General features: G+C 40.2%; 1 protein-coding gene across 1 annotated transcript; it reads right to left on the bottom strand.

Annotated features, from left to right (window-relative positions):
- Positions 1–13,262: 13,262 nt before the first annotated feature.
- Positions 13,263–15,059, bottom strand: LOC135642912 (peptide-N4-(N-acetyl-beta-glucosaminyl)asparagine amidase A-like). The gene has a single exon (XM_065159392.1). It carries the CDS (start codon positions 15,057–15,059, stop codon positions 13,263–13,265), a length of 1,797 nt encoding a protein of 598 aa, XP_065015464.1.
- Between the last annotated feature and the right edge of the window lie 3,094 nt (positions 15,060–18,153).

Genomic DNA, 18,153 nt, shown 5'->3' with positions numbered 1-18,153 from the left:
CATAAGGGTGTACGGTTGTTGCGCTTTAACTTCTCCCCGGATCTTCAGCTTCAAGCCCTCAATGAAGGTCCCCAATAGCTATTTTTGAGACCAATCATGAGTTTGATTAGATGACCTTTTAAACCTGGTTTGATACTCTTGAATGGTAGAGGTTTGTCTGATCTTCGCTAGTTGTCTGTCAATGTTCTCATAATCGGTTGGTTCGAAGCGGATCAGTAGTCCTTCTTTGAATTGTCACCATGAGAGGACTCTATGAGTGTGTTTAAACCAGTCAAACTACTGTATGACATCCCCTTCAAGATGTATAGCTATAATTTTCACTATAGATGTGTCCGTGATTTTATGGTACCGAAAATATCACTTCGCGTGCGAGATCCAACCGATCGGGTCTCCTTCTTCCCATCTAGGGAAGTCCACTATCATGTGTGGATAGTCGGGGCCGGTCATAGAGCCTACCCTCTCTTAGAAGTCATCTCTTCGAGCTTGGTGTGATTGGTTAGAGCTCTCTCCTTGATATGATTTCTTCGGGCTTGGTGGTCAGCCCAAACTGAGTTTGGCAAAGAGAGTTCGAATCTTATCCTCCATTCACGCCTCGAAGGCTTCGAATTTAGCATTGATTATCTCCTCATATGCCATAGTATATGCCTCCAAATCTATGATGTTAAGATTTCTTTTTTGTTGTCGGTTTAAAGATATGTATAGGTTGAGAGAAGTGATGGTAGAAAGGGTTGGTGGATTGGTGGATGTAGGCTACAGTTTAGGCATATTTTGTGATTGTTTTGGGAATAGTTTGAGGGTATGGTTTAGTAGAGTTTTAGGGCTGTGGATGAAAGTTTTAGATCTATGATAGATGGCAGCAAAGGTTTGATAGAAATCAGTGGAAGTTTGCTGCAGAATTGTGTTGTCTTGTAAGAGCAGCATTATCGTCGAAGAAACAGCGGTTTCTCGATGAAATTTCTACCAAAAACTTGAGAAATTTGAGGAGATAATTAATAGCAAAATTTTAGTTTATATGACAGCAAGGATGTCCAATTTAATCAAGAAAATTTTGGCAATATAATAGCAAGAAAATTGGTGCAAGTTGTGATAGTAGAATTCTCGTCGAAAAATTTCAATGGTTTTCGATGAAAATTTACAGCAACACAAATTCATTTTTAGAGATGTATTCCTTAATAGATCAATCTTAGATAGAAGTCAAGATGATCTATGAAGTGTATAAGAAATTTCATTTAAAAAAGATTGTAAATAGATGGATTAAGGTAACAATATGCGACTAAAATTTTCTACATCACAGATTTTCAAGTGTAGTAGATTGGACGTAAAAGATTAGTAGTTTATATTAAGATTTTTTTAATGAAACTAAAGAAAAATCCACTTTTAGGAAGTGTCAAAGCCATTAAATTTTCATAAGATTTGGATAGAAAAAATCACAGTAGCAAGATCAAACAAATTGTGCTATGCGGTTGGAATTTTACAATGTAGATTTTCAAGTATAACATATTAGACGTAAAAGATCAATAGTTTATATTAAGAATTTTTTGACAAAACCAAAGGAAAATCTGCTGTTAGGAAGTGTTAAAGCTGTCATAAAAATTTCATAGAGGTTTGGATAGAAAAAACATAGTAGCAAGATTAAACAATCTGTGCTATGCGATTAGAATTTTATAGTGCAGATTTTCAAGTATAGCAGATTTGACGTAAAAGATCAATAGTTTATATTGAGAATTTTTTAACAAAACCAAAGAGAAATCTACTATTAGGAAGTGTTAAAGCTTTCATAAAAATTTCATAAAGATTTGGATAGAAAAAATGTAGTAGCAAGATCAAACAGACTGTGCTATGCGGTTGGAATTCTACAATATATCTTTTGTTGTAGAGATGAAAACTTTGCGACCAAAAGTTTATGCAGCAATATAGGAACAATTTTTTTTAGATTTTCAAATAAGAATAACTAAATTGCAGCAATATTAAGATAGGAAACCAGAACCTGTTGCAATTCACGGGGAGATCAAAGGATGATCCGTGGTGGTGGAGATGACGGTAAAATTTGGCGACGATCTTTTAAACATTGTAGGAATTGCTTTGGGTGACTATGGAGGGCTGATAGATGGCTGTGTTAGGGCAGCGAGATACTAAGAATGCTACTCTGATACTAGGTGTTAGAACCCTTATAGATTCTAAGCTTGGGGTTGATCTCTTTAGGGGATCGGCCTCCTTGGAACTTTATAGGGGTTCCTCCCTCCAAGTTGCTGCTCAAAGGCTGTAGAAAAAATTTATCTATTGCTTATTAAAAGAGGATAAATACATGGCTATTTATAGGGTTTCTAAACCCTAACTCCTAACAAGACTCTTACTCAAGACTTCTACTCAATTAAGACTCCTATTCTTTTACAACTCCAAATTCTTCCTTAAGAAATAACCTCCAAACCCGAGCCGGCCTTTTCACCTTTTTAATAAGGGTTGACTTAGGTAGGTTTTACATGAATGCCCCTCTCAACTAGAGTCCTAACACTTGCCCAGGCAAATCCTTAGTAAGGGTCATTCGGATTGAGAGAGAAAGAGTTCTTCGAGAGAATCCTATTAAAATGAGACTCGAGTAAAAACCATATAGGTCTGGTAGTACAATATCCGATATATGGTCTTTAAGATATTAGATAGATAAGGAATTATAGATATACCGTAACTAAGAACAAACATGTTCAATGGATTAGATTTCCTTATATTGTTTGGGACTATGGCATAGTGACTTAGCATGTCCACAGTCGATGAGTCGAGTGAATCATTATAGAGATAATAATACATTGAGCTAGAAGGAATTCTGATAAGCATGATTTATGACCAGCTCAATATTGGGCCTAGAGTGTCATACACCTATGGTATATGTTATGACGAGTAGAGGTTCAGATACGACACTTTCGTTAAAGCCCCTATCTTATTGGATATCCGATAAGTTCATAAATTATTGGATCCTATAATTGAGATCAAATTATTAGGAAATCTCTGAAGACATCACATGCATAGTGAAAAAATAAAAACAAAATTATTAGATTTTTACAAAAAAAATAGTCTTTTGTCATCGTGCAAAGATTGGTGCGCAAAAACCTATGAAACCAAAAATTATGTGTGTAAGAAAATTATGTTACCTAGGGAGATCGTATATATCTGAATTCTTATAAATCTGTGAGAGAGGATGAAGAAGGCCAATTATCATCCTCTTTAGCGATGATCTACAGGATAAGAGCTACGAAGATGCTTCTCAAATCGCTGTTCAAATCTCCTCGCTACGCACATCACACAATCTAGAAAGGGTCGACCCTTCTTGCTATCCACATGACTCAAACAGGAGCTGTAGGTTGAGGAGAAGAGAGAGAGAGAGAGAGAGAGAGAGAGAGAGAGAGAGAGGAGAATAGGAGGTGGCAACCAAAAGGGGTGTAGTGTATGACTCTTTGGTTCCCTCCTATTTATAGAGACCCTATATCAACTTAACCCTAATGAATCTTGCCCTACTAGGTACTGGATCTCCATCTAACTACTAGTCATAGGTGTCTTATAAGCCAATTATATGAGTGATGGCACGTATGACTTGACACATAGTCTTTTTGCTTATTATTATTATTTAGTATTTTATCACTTTATATTGCCTGTTGCTTGAATATATTGTGATGTCAATGGATTTGTACAATGAAAATCGGATCATGATGAGATCACGATAATGAGACTGATTCGCCTTTAAACACAAATTCTAAATAATCTCGGTTATAGGTTACTCGAGAGGGACATCGAGATAACCGGACAAACTAATGTGCCGCATACCCGTCAATATGATAGATGCAATTGGTCTCATAGCTGCTCATGTGGGGATACTAGTGATACAATACAAGTGCTCATTAGAGAATAAGTTTACTAATTGATCCGCTTATGGAATGTTGGATGGTTGATGATACATTATTATCATACAAAGATTCCGTAGTCCCAATAGTGTATCTGGTCCTTAGACTTGAGACAACAAAGATGTCTTGTATAAGTACTCCACTCTTTGATACTGGACTTATAGGTCTGGAGGTTCTAAATCTAGCACAACTGGTTATCGGGAGTGGTAGCCAACCTTACAAGGACTATTGAGTGTTGATAGAAGATCATCCACTCTCAGTATTATGAGAGAAATATCATATATACTTTTACTCAAATAAATCCCTAGACAGGGTCATTCGGATTGAGAGAAAAAGAGTTCTCGGGGAGAATCCGATTAGAGTGAGACTCAAGTAGAAACCATGTGGGTCTGACAGCACCATGCATGATATATAGTCTCTAGGATATTATATAGATAAGGGACTATAGGTATATAGTAATTGAGGATAGACAGGTCCAATATATTGGATTCCCTTGTATCGTTTAAGGATAGTGGCATAGTACGTTCGTAATTGAGTTAAGTAAATTATTATGGAGATAATAATTCACTAAGCCAGAAGGAGTTCTGACAAGTATGACTCATGACCAGCTTAATATTGTGCATAGAGGGTCACACACATATGGTAGGCGTTACGATGAGTAGAGGTTCGGATATGAGATATCTATCGAAGCCTCTATCTTATTGGATATCTAATAAGCCCTTGAATTATTGGATCATATGGATGAGATCAAATAAGAGCCAATGAGAGATTATTGGATAGAGATCCACTAATATAAGAGGCTTGGGTAGTTAGATGGAGATCCAATACCTAATAGGGCAGGATCCATTAGGGTTAAGTTGACAAGAGACCTCTATAAATAGGAGGGAACTAATGGTTCATAGGCTAGAGCTTTTTTTGGATTGTCTCTCTTATTCTCCTCCCCTTTTCCTCCTCAGATAGCAAGCTTAGAGTTTTGAGGAGCATCGTCATAACCCTACTGTGTGAATCATCGATAGAGAGGATGACACTTGACCTTCTTCACCATCTCCTAGAGATCTGTAAGGAATCAGGGATATACAATCTCTATAGGTAAAACAATCTTTAATATATGCATGGTTTTAAGTTTCATAGATTTTGCACACCAATCTTTGCACAACGACGAACACATCTTTGGGAAATTGGGGATTTTGTTTTTCTGTTCTTTTACTGCGCATATGATGTCGCCCCTAAATTTCCCTACACTAACTACACAAACCTCTTAGATTAGTAAACCTCTACCCAATAATCTCTTATTGGCTCTTATTGAATCTCATCCATAGGATCCAATAATTCAGATGCTTATTAGATATCCAATAAGATAAGAGTTCTAATGGATATCTTATATTTGAACCTTTACTTGTTGTAATACCTATCATATGTGTATGACCTTCTAGGCCCAATATCGAGCTAGCCATAAGTTATTCCCGTCAATACTCCTTCTGGCTGAGTGAATTATTATCTCTATAATAATTCACTCGACTCATCGACTACGGACGTACTAGGCCACTACGTCGTAGTCCCCAGACAATATAGGTGAATCCAATCCATTTGACATTTTCATCCTTAATTACCATATATTTATAATCCCTCGTCCATCTAATATCTCAGATATCATACTTTAGACATAGTGTTATGAGGCTTATACAGTTTTTACTCGAGTCTCGCTCTAATCGGATTCTCCTAAAGAACTCTTTCTTTCTCAATCTGAATGATCTTGGCCAGGGATTTTCTTGAGCAAGAACATATGAGATATTTTTTTCATGACACTGAAAGAGAATGATCCTCTATCGATACTTAATAGCCCTCGTAAAGTTGGCCACCACTCCCGATGACCAGTTGTGCTAGATTTAGACTTTCAGATCTATAAGTTCAATATTAGAGAGTGGAGTACTCATACAAGATATCTTTGGTGTCTCAAGTCTAAGAACTAGATACACCACTAAGATGTTGGAATCACTATCTAACAATAAGGTATTATCAATTATCCAGTATTTTGTGAGTGGATCAATCAATACTCATTCTTCAATGAGCACTTATACGGTATTCCTAGTGTCACCACATGAGCAACTATGAGACCAACTACCTCCATCATTTAGATGAGTATACAACACACAAGTCTATCCAATAATCTCGATATCCCTATCGATACTCAATAGCCCTCGTAAGGTTGGCTGCAGCTCCCGATGACCAGTTATACTAGATTTAGAACTTCCAGATCTATAAGTTCAGTATCAGAGTGTGGAGTACTTATATAGGATATCTTTGGTATCTCAAGTGTAAGAACTAGATATACCACTAAGATAATGGAATCATTATTTGACAATGAGGTATTATCAATCATATAGTATTCTTTGAGTAGATCAATCAATAAACTCATTCTCTAATAAGCACTTACACGGTATTCTTAGTGTCACCACACGAGCAACTATGAGACCAACTACCTTTATCATTTAGATGGGTATACAACACATAACTCTATACGGTAATCTCGATATCCCTCTCGAGTAACCTATGATCAGAATTATTTAGGGTATATGTTTAAAGGCGATATCCCTCTCATTATCATAATCTCATCATGATCCAATTCCTATTGCACAGATCAATGTATATCACAATATATACGGCATATAAGATAAAGTAATAAAATATCAAATAATATAATAAGTGAAAAGAGTGTATATCATGTCACACGTGTCATCACTCACGTGATTGGTTTGCAGAACACTTATAAATAGCACCAATAAGAGTCAATGAGAGATTATTGGATAGAGACCCACTAATTTCAGAGCTTGAGTGGTTGTATAGAGATCCAGTACCCAATAGGATAGGATCTATTATGGTTAAGTTGATAGGAGGCCGCTATAAATAGGAGGGAACCAAAGGGCTATATACTAAACTCTTTTTTGGCTATCACATCTTATTCTCCTCTCCCCCTCTCCTCCTCATCCAACAGCCACTATTTGAGGAGTGTGGATAGCAAGAAGAGTCGACCCCTTCTTGATTGTGTGGTGCGCGTAACGAGATGATTTGAACAATGATTTGAGGAGCATCTTTACAACCCTTATCATGTGGATCACCGCTAGAGAGGAGGATGATCGACCTCCTTCATCCTCTCTTATAGATCTATAGAATTTTAAAGATATATGATCTCCCTAGATAACACATATCCTTTAATATGCGTGGTTTTTTAGTTTAGTGAGTTTTTATGCACCAATCTTCACACGATGACGAAACCTTCTTTTCTACAGAAAATTTTAAGATTTTTGTTTTTTATTCTTTCACTGCGCATATGATATCGTCCTAGAATTCACAATATAAATCTCTCTTATAGGATTAATTAATACTTATATTTGAAATCCCTCTCGTTGTATGTAGCCCCTATATACTCATGACCAATGCTTTTATCCAATGTAAAGTTTGTTATACATAGAAGACCCACCTTTATCATATTATGACATTCACTCCTAAAATTTAAGCTCTTTTTGTCATTATATTACTACCAAAGTGGATCTTCTAGTAGCTCTTAATCATACATCTGTATGATCAAATCTCTCATGGAACCGTGTCACATTATTTAAAATTGTCCACCATGATCTGCTACTTCATATCATCTCTTAATGATATCTTTATTGCATTTTAATCTATAAAGGATGAACTTAAACTATGATCTCTCTATGTGTGATATTTGCTAGCATATCAAAGGGCCTCTTCCACCATTGATTATGTTCGCTTATTTGACAATTGATCTTTGTCCACTTGCTCTCTAGCTACACATAGATGAAGCATATTTCTATGATAGTTTGTTGCTAAATAACTCTTAAAGTCTATTGATTTCATTGAAATTAGTGCGTCATTGTCTAAATCGTAGGCTTCTACCCCCAACACAATATCCTTTATATAGAGCTTCTTTTATGGTAACACAAATGGTAGCACTACGATATATTCTTCAAGAGTACCCACTTTTATATTTTCTTACCCTGTGTCAAGGCTTTTTGACCCCAACTTCACCTCCATAAGTTGAGTTGCCTTAGTCCCTCCATTAATTGCTTCACCAAGATAAGGTGCAAGTGCCTTAAAGCTCCCTTCAAATTTGTCATAATGCAAGATGAATCCACTCCAACAGAATGAGGAACCTATGAAATAATATGATCTCGCTTTTGCCTATGCAAAAATTCATATCCTTGATATTTGTTTAAAGAAAATTTCATACCTTTACTCTATATTATGTCTTCTATATCAACTCTCGTCATATGGCTTGGGCACTTTTGTTAGTCATAGGTGTCATACAAGCCAATTACATGAGTAATAACATATGTGATATAATATATACTCTTTTTGTTTATTATTTATTTAATATTTTTCTCACTTTATATTGCCTTTTGCATCGGATCATGATGAGATCACGATAATGAGACGGATTCACCTTTAAACGTAGACCCTAAATGATCCTAGTCATAGGTTACTCGAGAGGTGTATCGAGATAACTGAATATACTAGTGTGCTGTATACCCATCCATATGATGAAGGTGGCTAGTCTCATAACTACTCATAAGGGGACACTAGGAATACTATACTGGTGCTCATTAGAGAATGAGTTCATTGATTGATCTACTGATGGAATACTGGATGGTTGATGATATCTCATTGTTAGACAATGATTCCGTCATCCTAGCGGTATATTTAGTCTTTAGAATTAAGACACCAAAGATGTCATATATGAGTACTCCACTCTTTGATACCATACTCATAGGTTTGAAAGTTCCAAATCTAGCATAATTGGTTATTGGGAGTGGCAACCAACCTTACAAGGGTTATTGAGTGTCAATAGAGAATCATTCACTCTCAGTGTCATAAGAGAAAAATCCTATATGTTCTTACTTAGGTAAATCCCTTACTAGGGTCATTCGGATTGAGAGAGAAATAGTTCTCCGGGATAAACCAATTAGAGCGAGACTAGAGTAGAAACCATATGTGCCGATAGCACCATGTCCGGTATATGATATTTGAGATATTAGATAGATGATAAACTATAGATACACGATAACTAAGGACAGACAGGTCCAGGGTCATTCGGATTGAGAGAGAAAGAATTTTCCAAGAGAATCTGATTGAAACTTGAGTAGAAACCATATAAGCTTGACAGCACTATACCCGAAGTACGGTCTTTGGGATATTAGATATATGAGGTGTTGGGAAATCATTGGGGGCGACATTACATGCACAGCGGAAGAACAAGAAAACAAAATCCTCGATTCCCAAAGAGATGTTCGTCGTCATATAAAGATTGATGCGCAAAATCCGCGAAACTTAAAACTGCGTATAAAGTAGGTTGTGTTACCTAGGGAGATCGTATATCCCTGTTTCCTTGCAGATCCTTAGGAGAGGGTGAAGGAGGTCAAGCGTCCTCCTCTCTAACGGTGATCCACACAGCAGGGTTGCAACGACGCTCCTCAAGACTCCAGGCCTGCTCTGAGGTGGAGAGGAAGAGGAGAATAGGAAAGGCAAGCAAAGGCTCTAGCCTATGAGGCTCTGAATCCGACCTATTTATAGAGGTCCCCTGTCAAACCATAATGGGTCCTCCCCTAGTGGGTATTGGATCTGCATCAAATAAGACAAGGGCTCCGTCGGATATCTCATATACGAACCTCTACTCATCGCAATCCCTACCATATATGTGTGACCCTCTAGGCCCAATATCGAGCTGGCCGTGAGTCATACCTGTTAGAACTCCTTCTAACTCAGTGAATTATTATCTTTGTAATAATTCACTCGACTCATCGACTACGGATGTACTAGGCCACTACGCCGTAGTCCCTAGACGATACAGGGGAATCCAATCCATTGGACCTGTCTGTCCTCAGTTACTGTGTACCTATAATCTCTCATTCATCTAATATCCTAGAGACCGTATATCGAGCATGGTGTTGTCAAACCCATACGGTTTCTACTCGAGTCTCGCTCTAATCGGATTCTCCTAGAGAACTCTTTCTCTCTCAACCCGAATGACCCTAGCTAGGGATTTGTCTGAGCAAGAACACATGAGATATTCCTCTCATGACGCCGAGAGTGGATGATCCTCTATCGACACTCAATAGCCCTCGTAAGGTCGACTACCACTCCCAATGACCAGCTGTACTAGATCTGGGACAGCCAAACCTATAAGTCTGGTATCAAAGAGCGGAGCACTCATACAGGACATCCTTGGTGTCTCAAGTCTAAGAACCAGATACACCACTAGGACTACGGAATCGCTATCTGACAATAAGGCATCATCAACCATCCAGCATTCCGTAAGCGGATCAATTAGTGAACTCATTCTCCAATGAGCACCTGTACTGTATCCCTAGTGTCCCTACACGAGCAACTATGAGACCAGCTGCATCCATCATATGGACGGGTATACAGCACACCAGTCTATCCGGTTATCACGATGTCCCTCTCGAGTAACCTATGACCGGGATTATTTAGGATATGTGTTTAAAGGTGAATCGATCTCATTATCGTGATCTCATCACGATCCGATTCCCATTGCACAAATCCAAGGACATCACAATATATATATATATATGCACATATGCAATAGTTATAAAGTGATATACGCCAAAATATAATAAGCAAACAGATTCTGTATCAAGTCACACGTGCCATCACTCACGTGATTGGCTTGCTTGGCACCTATGACTAGCATGAGGGACTATAAATATATGGTAACTAAGGATAGATATGTCTAATGGATTAGATTCCCTTGTATCGTTTGACGATTGTGACGTAGTATACGTCCATAGTAAATGAGTCGAGTGAATTATTATAAAGATAATTATTCACTGAGCCAAAATGAGTTTTGATTAGTATGACTCACGACCAGCTCGATATTGGGCATAGAGGGTCACACACATATGGTAGATATTACAAAGAGTAGATGTTCATATATTAGATATTTGCTAGAGCCTCTATCTTATTAGATATCCAATAAGCCCATGAATTATTAGATCTTGTGGATAAGATGCAATAAGATCCAATAAAAGATTATTGGGTAGAGATTCACTAATCCAAAAGGCTTTGATAGTTTGATGGAAATCTATTACCCAATAGAGTATGATCTATTAGGGTTAAGTTGACAAGATGCCTCTATAAATAGAAGGAAACAAAAGAGTCATAGGCTAGACTCCTCTTTCCCTCTCCTCCTCACCCAACAGCCCCAGTTTGGGGCATATGGACAATAAGAAAGGCCAACCCTTTCTTGATCATGTGGTACGTGTAGAAAAGAGGATTGTGTAGTGATTTAAGGAGCGTAATCACAGCCCCTACCATATGGATCGCTGCTAGAGATAAAGACAGTTGACCTTTTTTATCCTCTCCAATAGATTTGTAGGATTTCAAGGATATACGATCTCTCTAGGTAACACATCTTTTACATATGCATAGTTTTTTAATTTTATGATTTTTACGCACCAATCTTTATACAATGATAAAACCTTCTTTTCTTGTAAGAAAATCTATAATTTTATTTTTTTGTTCTTCCACTATATATATATGATGCTATCCTAATTTTTCCAATAACTTTAACAAGTTTCACCGAAGTTGTTGCACTCATTGATTTATATTGAATTGATGGTGACTCTCGCACTCGCCATTCCAAGGGTTAACCTTCCATTGAGTCTAATCTTCATATTAGTTCTAAGTGTGTCTTTATTTAGTATTGCCTAGGGTCGCTTCCCAACTTAATCTTGTAATATATCTACCAACGCATTACCTTATAAGAGATTATGCAATAACTCCTCACCACTTGCTTGGTCCATTGAGCTTTATGGATTTGTCGTCTTAAGGTACCACTTATATGCTATCCATTATACATAATTCTTTATCTAGAAAACCAAGACTTATCCCTCCTAGATATCTATCCCACTAGAGTAACTTTTGTGTTCGCATCCTTTCTTATGGAAGTTTCAGAGATGACCATCCCTTTGGACTATTTTGTCTTACTGAACAAACAATATATTATTCTACATTTACAAACTCATTTGCTAAATTGTGACTCTTCACCAATACAACCTCTTTTGTGCCCCTCAAGACTTAACAATATATTATACTTACATTACACTTCAATCTCCTATTGATATATCATTTTCATGCCGAAGAGAAAGTTTTTATACTCTATAGTGTCGATTTTCAATTACCTTGAGATGGTTATGGATAATTTATCATTCGTATACAAGCCCTTATATGCATATTAAATTGTTAGAGTTAATAATTCCCCTTATCTCTATGAGCTTTATATAACTCTTTCATATATCGAGCAACAAATCCCTCCTTACACGATCTCATCCTTTGCCAAGCACCCTGCTTGCCACATGCACCGTTAAGTTTAGTTGTTAATGTCAAGCCATAGATCGAACTCAGCCATCCCAACTTTTATTCACTATACATTCTTCGTAGTTCACTTATTCTCATGGTGCATTTCATGTGAAGATTTGGTCATTTCTCATTTTCCCTCAAACTATCATGTGTGCTAATTGCCCTGAATGTAGCTCTATTAGTTTTTTCACGTTTACATATCAAGTGCTTCTAAATATATTTGCCCTTCTTTGATATCATCTATTTAGTAATTTTATCTAAGTCATGCAGTACCCATGTAATTTTTTTAATCTTCTAAGTTGGGGGAGATTTATTCAACCTTAAGAGACATTTCCAATACTTTGAAATGAGACAAAATGAAACCTTAAATATTTTTCTTTTCTCTAGGAAAATCCGTATGCATTATGTTGTACAAATGTCAATTTTCTAGGTCCCTTCTACAACTACTGTCATCCAATTAAGTCTAATAAATTGGTCTAGCTAATTGTTTAATCTTATCTCTGCTATAATTCCATGAAGATTTAAATTTTATAATATATTTCTCTTATTAAATATACTATGTGTCAAGCGAAAGGGAAAGTATAATATATTTCAGCATATGTATAAAAGCTTTACTCCAATTTATCCTTCTTTTTAACTGCCTTTGGTCATAGCATCCTCGAAGCCTTCCTTTATAGTTATTACTTATAACTTCGTTTTAGATATACTTACTCTTTGTAAACTTACAATTAGCAAATCAACATAATAATAATAATAATAAACTATTACGAACCATAAAAGACCAACACATAGTTTGTGCTAACTCACCATATAATGACCCTCATTTGAAATATCCTATATTAATAGAAGTATGACATCGAAGGATGGATCTCTTATTCTCACAACACACCATAGCTTTTGCATTATACTCGTAACCGGCAACTGAGAAAGCAATCAACAACGTAAAGCATTAGCATCCATGCATGCGATCTCACGTCTTCAGGCATCATCAGCCACGGCAAAGCAGGAGGCCTTCCTGTCCTGGATGACCGCCCCGCCAGCCGTGGCCACGTTCCGAGCGTAGCACTTGCTCCCGTCCCTGTACTGGTATGACGACCGGCTCCTTCCGCTCCCCCATCCGCCGCCCACCACAGCCGATCCCTCCGCATCCTGCCGGTCGGTCAGCTCTCTCGTCGTCGTCGACCCGGCCTGCCCCTCGCTCAGGCTCACCGCCTCCATCAGCTGGTGGAAGAACCGCGTCTTCTGCAGCACCGGCACGCCCGCCGCGTTCACGATCGCGGTCTGCACCTGCAAGGGAGCATCCATCACCGTCTGCGCCCGGGCGAGCCACTGGTTTCCCCTCATCACAGTCACCATCGTCCTCTCCTTGAGGATGAAATCGATCTGGGTCACCGCCCCGCGGTTCTGCACCTGCACCTGGCTCTTCAGCTTGATCTTATGCCGCACCTCGGTGGTGAGGTTACCCCTCGACGAGCTCACCCACCCGGCGAACCGTTCGAGCCCCTCGGCCCCGATCTCGGACTGGCCGTCGGGGTTGCGCCACTCAGCGTTGCGGTTCATCTGGATGGCGGGGACAAAATACTCCACCGGACCGGCCTGCACCGCGTCCGACCAAAAGTCGACCCAGAGGTGGAGGTTGGCGTTCACGAGCCAGTGTGGCAGGGCGCTGCACACACCCAGCCCGATCTCGTGGGGCCGCCCGTCTAGCATCAGCGCCAGGAAAGGCGTCAGGTCGAGGTCGTAGGACGGCATGTCGAACGCGCCGATTGCCGCCACCGGGGACCAGAAGACGGGGTTGATGGCGCTCGAGTAGATGACCGGAAAGGGAACGTGTCCGCCTACGTACTTCCCGTCGATTGTGGCGTAGGCCTGCCGAAACGCGCCGTTGGCTCGCGGTGCCGAAACCTTGGCTGCAGTTGGCTGGTGAAGATAGTTATTTCTCAATGGATTAGTGTACCATGATTCATCCTCGCCATGATATGACACAAAGATTTCAAGGACGGCGCGGTATGTGTTTCTGGGGATGGCGACGGTGGTGGACTCGACGCCGGTTTCGTTGTCAATACGGTACCAAAAGCCGGATACATATTGTCCGTCGGGCTTGGAGATGGGGAGGATGAGGTCCGCGGGCTCGCGGTAAAGGGATCTAACGGACGGGTGAGCCGCATTAGACATGGACTTCGACCCGCCGTCGTCGACCGGGCCGCGGAAGTAATGGAGGGAGACGTTGGCGCTGAAGACGCCGGGAAGGACCTTGTTTGAGTTCTCCATCATCATGGAGATAACGCCGCCGCCGTCAGCCAGGCGGCGGAGGAGGGCCGTGTACCGGGTGACGTCCTTGTGGACGCGCCAGAAAGCGCCGCGAGCCATGGGGATGGGGGTGACGGTGCGGAGGACCTCGGCGCCGTCGATCCAGATGGCGGCGACTCGTGACTCCTGGAGGTCTGTGGCGTCGACGCTGAGCTCGAGGACGACGCGCGTCCATGGGAAGGGGCAGTCTGAGGGGTGAGTATAGTTGGCGGAGGCCGGCGTCGCGCTGACGGTGTCAGCGAAGTCGTGTTGGAGGACGACCAGGGAACAGTGCGGAGTCTGGGTGGGGAGGGCCGGGGGGAGGGTGGGGTCTAAGTGTTCTAGTGACACGCTTGGAATGGAACCTCCCGGGAGCTCAAGATTGCCATCAAAAAGAGATGGTGATGATGCCCCTGTGGTGCAAACGAAGGCGGCAAAGTAGAGATGGAGGAGGAGAAAGGATAACTCATATAGATTGGGATGCATCTTCTACGTGAAGATCAACCTTGTGAAAGATTAATCTTTGATGAATGAATTGTTTGTTGAGATGGAATGGGAAGAGAGAGTTATATAGTGAGGATCTGAAGAGAACTAACGCTTAAAATGTGTGTCACTCGTTGAATTGTTGCAGCCTTGTATTATTGCTAACAACACGAGAACGAGAAGAGGGATACGAATTATAGGCTTTAAATACTTTGAACACTTGGAGTCCGTCGATGAGGGAGATCGAATACCAGGAGATTAGGATGCTTCCCTTCACCCTCTCTCTCTCTCTCTCCCATTCCGTTTTTGGTCGTCCGTTCTCCAATAGAATTATTCCTATTGGATTGGACAAGCGAAGAGGACGAAGTGAAGGAAGAACTTTATTTATAGGGTCCGGACGGTCTGTTGTGATTAAGCTGATAGTAGCCTATGGGTCAAAGTTTATTCGTAGGAGATATTGTAATCAATATGAAACCCAATTCATTAGTCGGAGATATTGGTCCGATCGTGGAGCTCCTGTTTGAATCATGTCTGTGAAATCAAGTCATGATTATGATATGCTGTGAGCTAGATGTTCCTTGAGCCAATGTAATTATAGATATACATTTATCGAAAGTCGAAATAATAAAAGGCAACTCACATGTGTCAATCAGACTTCTTAGCAAAACCATCATGTAATATATTCTTAGCAATGATAAAGACTATGATATGTGCATAAGGATCATACCCAATAATTAAACTAAGTTAGCTATAATGATAATATATCTAAAATAACTTGAAGTACTATCTTTGATGACAATATGATTAAGTTGGCTCAAAGTGCTATATTGGATGACAATGTGATTGGATCAACACGAAGCATTAATTTTAATAATTTTATCATGAACTTATTTAGTTTTGTCTAAGTCATACGATATTCTTATATATCCGTGCACAAAAGGTTAACCTCTTCGAAATATCTTGTAGTCCTTTAATGACTTATAAAAGTGAAGACGAATTAAGTGAAGTATTTAACTCGGGATCCCACATGCAGACATTCTAGCAAACACTTGATAGGCTATGCAAATTATAAATACAGACTTCGTAAACTCTAAATGGTTGCACAACAAAGAATCCAAGGTAACCCACCAAAGTCAAAAGTCCTCATAAGCATCCATATGACAGTACTATGAAACAAGACAGCGAATTAGTCTTAAACACTACTCCAAAGACCCCTCCAGTGATGTGTTATCCGAGTAGCTTCTGTGTACTGATTAACACTCTGCACTAATCTGCAACGCTAGAAAATCACTAAAATGACTCCTTGAATAACTTATTTTTAGATAGTTTTGGTTTTATTCGATAGTCGCATATGACCTATGTTTATAGGACTAAAACAACTATAAAAGCTAACTATAATGTGGTTACCAAACCTACTGTAAGCCCTCTACATGTTTAAAACCAAAAAACACAAATATATACAAACATTATATCAAATACCCTTTATACATATTTGTTCATGGCATTCTCTCATACTTATTCTTTCAACATCATTATCGAAGCCTTTGTAGATGTTGCAGCTCCTCTACTTTGTTGAATCTTTAATATTTTAGTCTAATTGTAATGTGCCTCTTAGCTTTTAATTACTTTTCGTCACTGTAGTTGAGTAGTTGAACTTTGATCTACTAATGCTACTTAAACTCAACAATGACTCTGATTCTAGTGTGAGATCGGTTGAGTTGTGTTGATCTTTGCTGGTTTTTACGAATCCCTCAGATGTGTTGAATCTCGTATTTTGATGATGAAACTACTTGATATATGTTTATGATTTAATCTACGTTTTGAGTGACGCAGGATGCTTCGATCAGGATGAGACAATTAAAGCAGGAAAATCATGTTGTGCCGAAGGAACATGTCAGAAGATTGGACGTCGGGCCGGTGGATCGGTCGACGTATCGACAGAAGGCTTCGGGCCGTGAACTCGGGCATCGGGCCAAGAAGAGCGGGTATTGTGCCAAGGATATCGGAGTTGCGGAGTCAACTGGCCGATTGGGCAATAGGCTGCAGGAGAGGACGATGCGCCGAAGAATCGGACGAAGCGTCGAGGGACCAATGACATGTCGGACAACTTGGTTAATTGCTTAGGATTAATTGTCTCGATCGAAGTTTTGTTTTGTTGTGCAGGATTAACTATGATAACGATGAAGACATAAAGCGAAACAAAGTGTCGGAGTCAAGCGCGAAGGATTTGTTGCGAGTTCGAGAGTTCGACGGAAGTCCGAAGATTCGTTGGGAGTTCGCGGAGCTCGCCGAGAAAGATCGGAGCTTGCCGAAGAAGCTCGTTGGAACTCGCTAAGAACAAATCGTGAAGTCTAGGAGCTTGCCGGGAGTCCGCAGAATGGTTTCCGAGAGTTCATCGGAAGACCGCCGGAAGTTTGCCGGAAGCTCGCTAGAAGAAGTCTTGACTTGCGGACTTTGTAATAGCTTAGAAAATGTCTTTAAATTCATAGTTAGCACGTTAATTAGGGTTAGGATTAGGTGTTAATCCTATAACCCAAGTAGGGGCCAATTAGGCCCAAGTTCGGACTGGTTTGGACCAAGTTTGGAGCCAAACCAAGTGAGCTGGAATAGTGAAGAGGTGCCACCGCCAGGGTTGGAGGTAGCACCGCCCAGGCTATGTCTTCCTGCGAGGTTGGGAGGTGCAACCGCCCCAGCCAGGAGGTGCCACCGCCCCAGCCAAGAGGTGCAACCTCCTCTGTCAAGAGGTAGCACCGCCAGAGCTCAAGTTTCGAGCTCTGCCAGGCGATGCAACCACCGAGCTCAGTCTTCGAGCTCTGGCAGAGAGGTACATCAGCCTGAGCTCAGTCTCGAGCTCTGCCAGGTGATGCAATCACCGAGCTCAGTCTTCGAGCTCTGGCAGAGAGGTGCATCAGCCTGAGCTCAGTTTGGAGCTCTGCTAGGTGATGCAACCACCGAGCTCAGTTTCGAGCTCTGCCAGGTGATGCAACCACCAAGCTCAGTCTTCGAGCTCTGCCAGGTGATGGAACCATCGAGCTCAGTCTTCGAGCTCTGGCAGAGAGAAGCAATCGCCTGAGCTCAGTCTTCGAGCTCTGCCAGG

Source organism: Musa acuminata, chromosome BXJ3-7 (assembly GCF_036884655.1).
Source record: "Musa acuminata AAA Group cultivar baxijiao chromosome BXJ3-7, Cavendish_Baxijiao_AAA, whole genome shotgun sequence".
Lineage (NCBI taxonomy): Eukaryota > Viridiplantae > Streptophyta > Magnoliopsida > Zingiberales > Musaceae > Musa > Musa acuminata.
The sequence above is the reverse complement of the archived record's forward strand: the minus strand, read 5'-3'. Positions and strand labels throughout refer to the sequence as shown.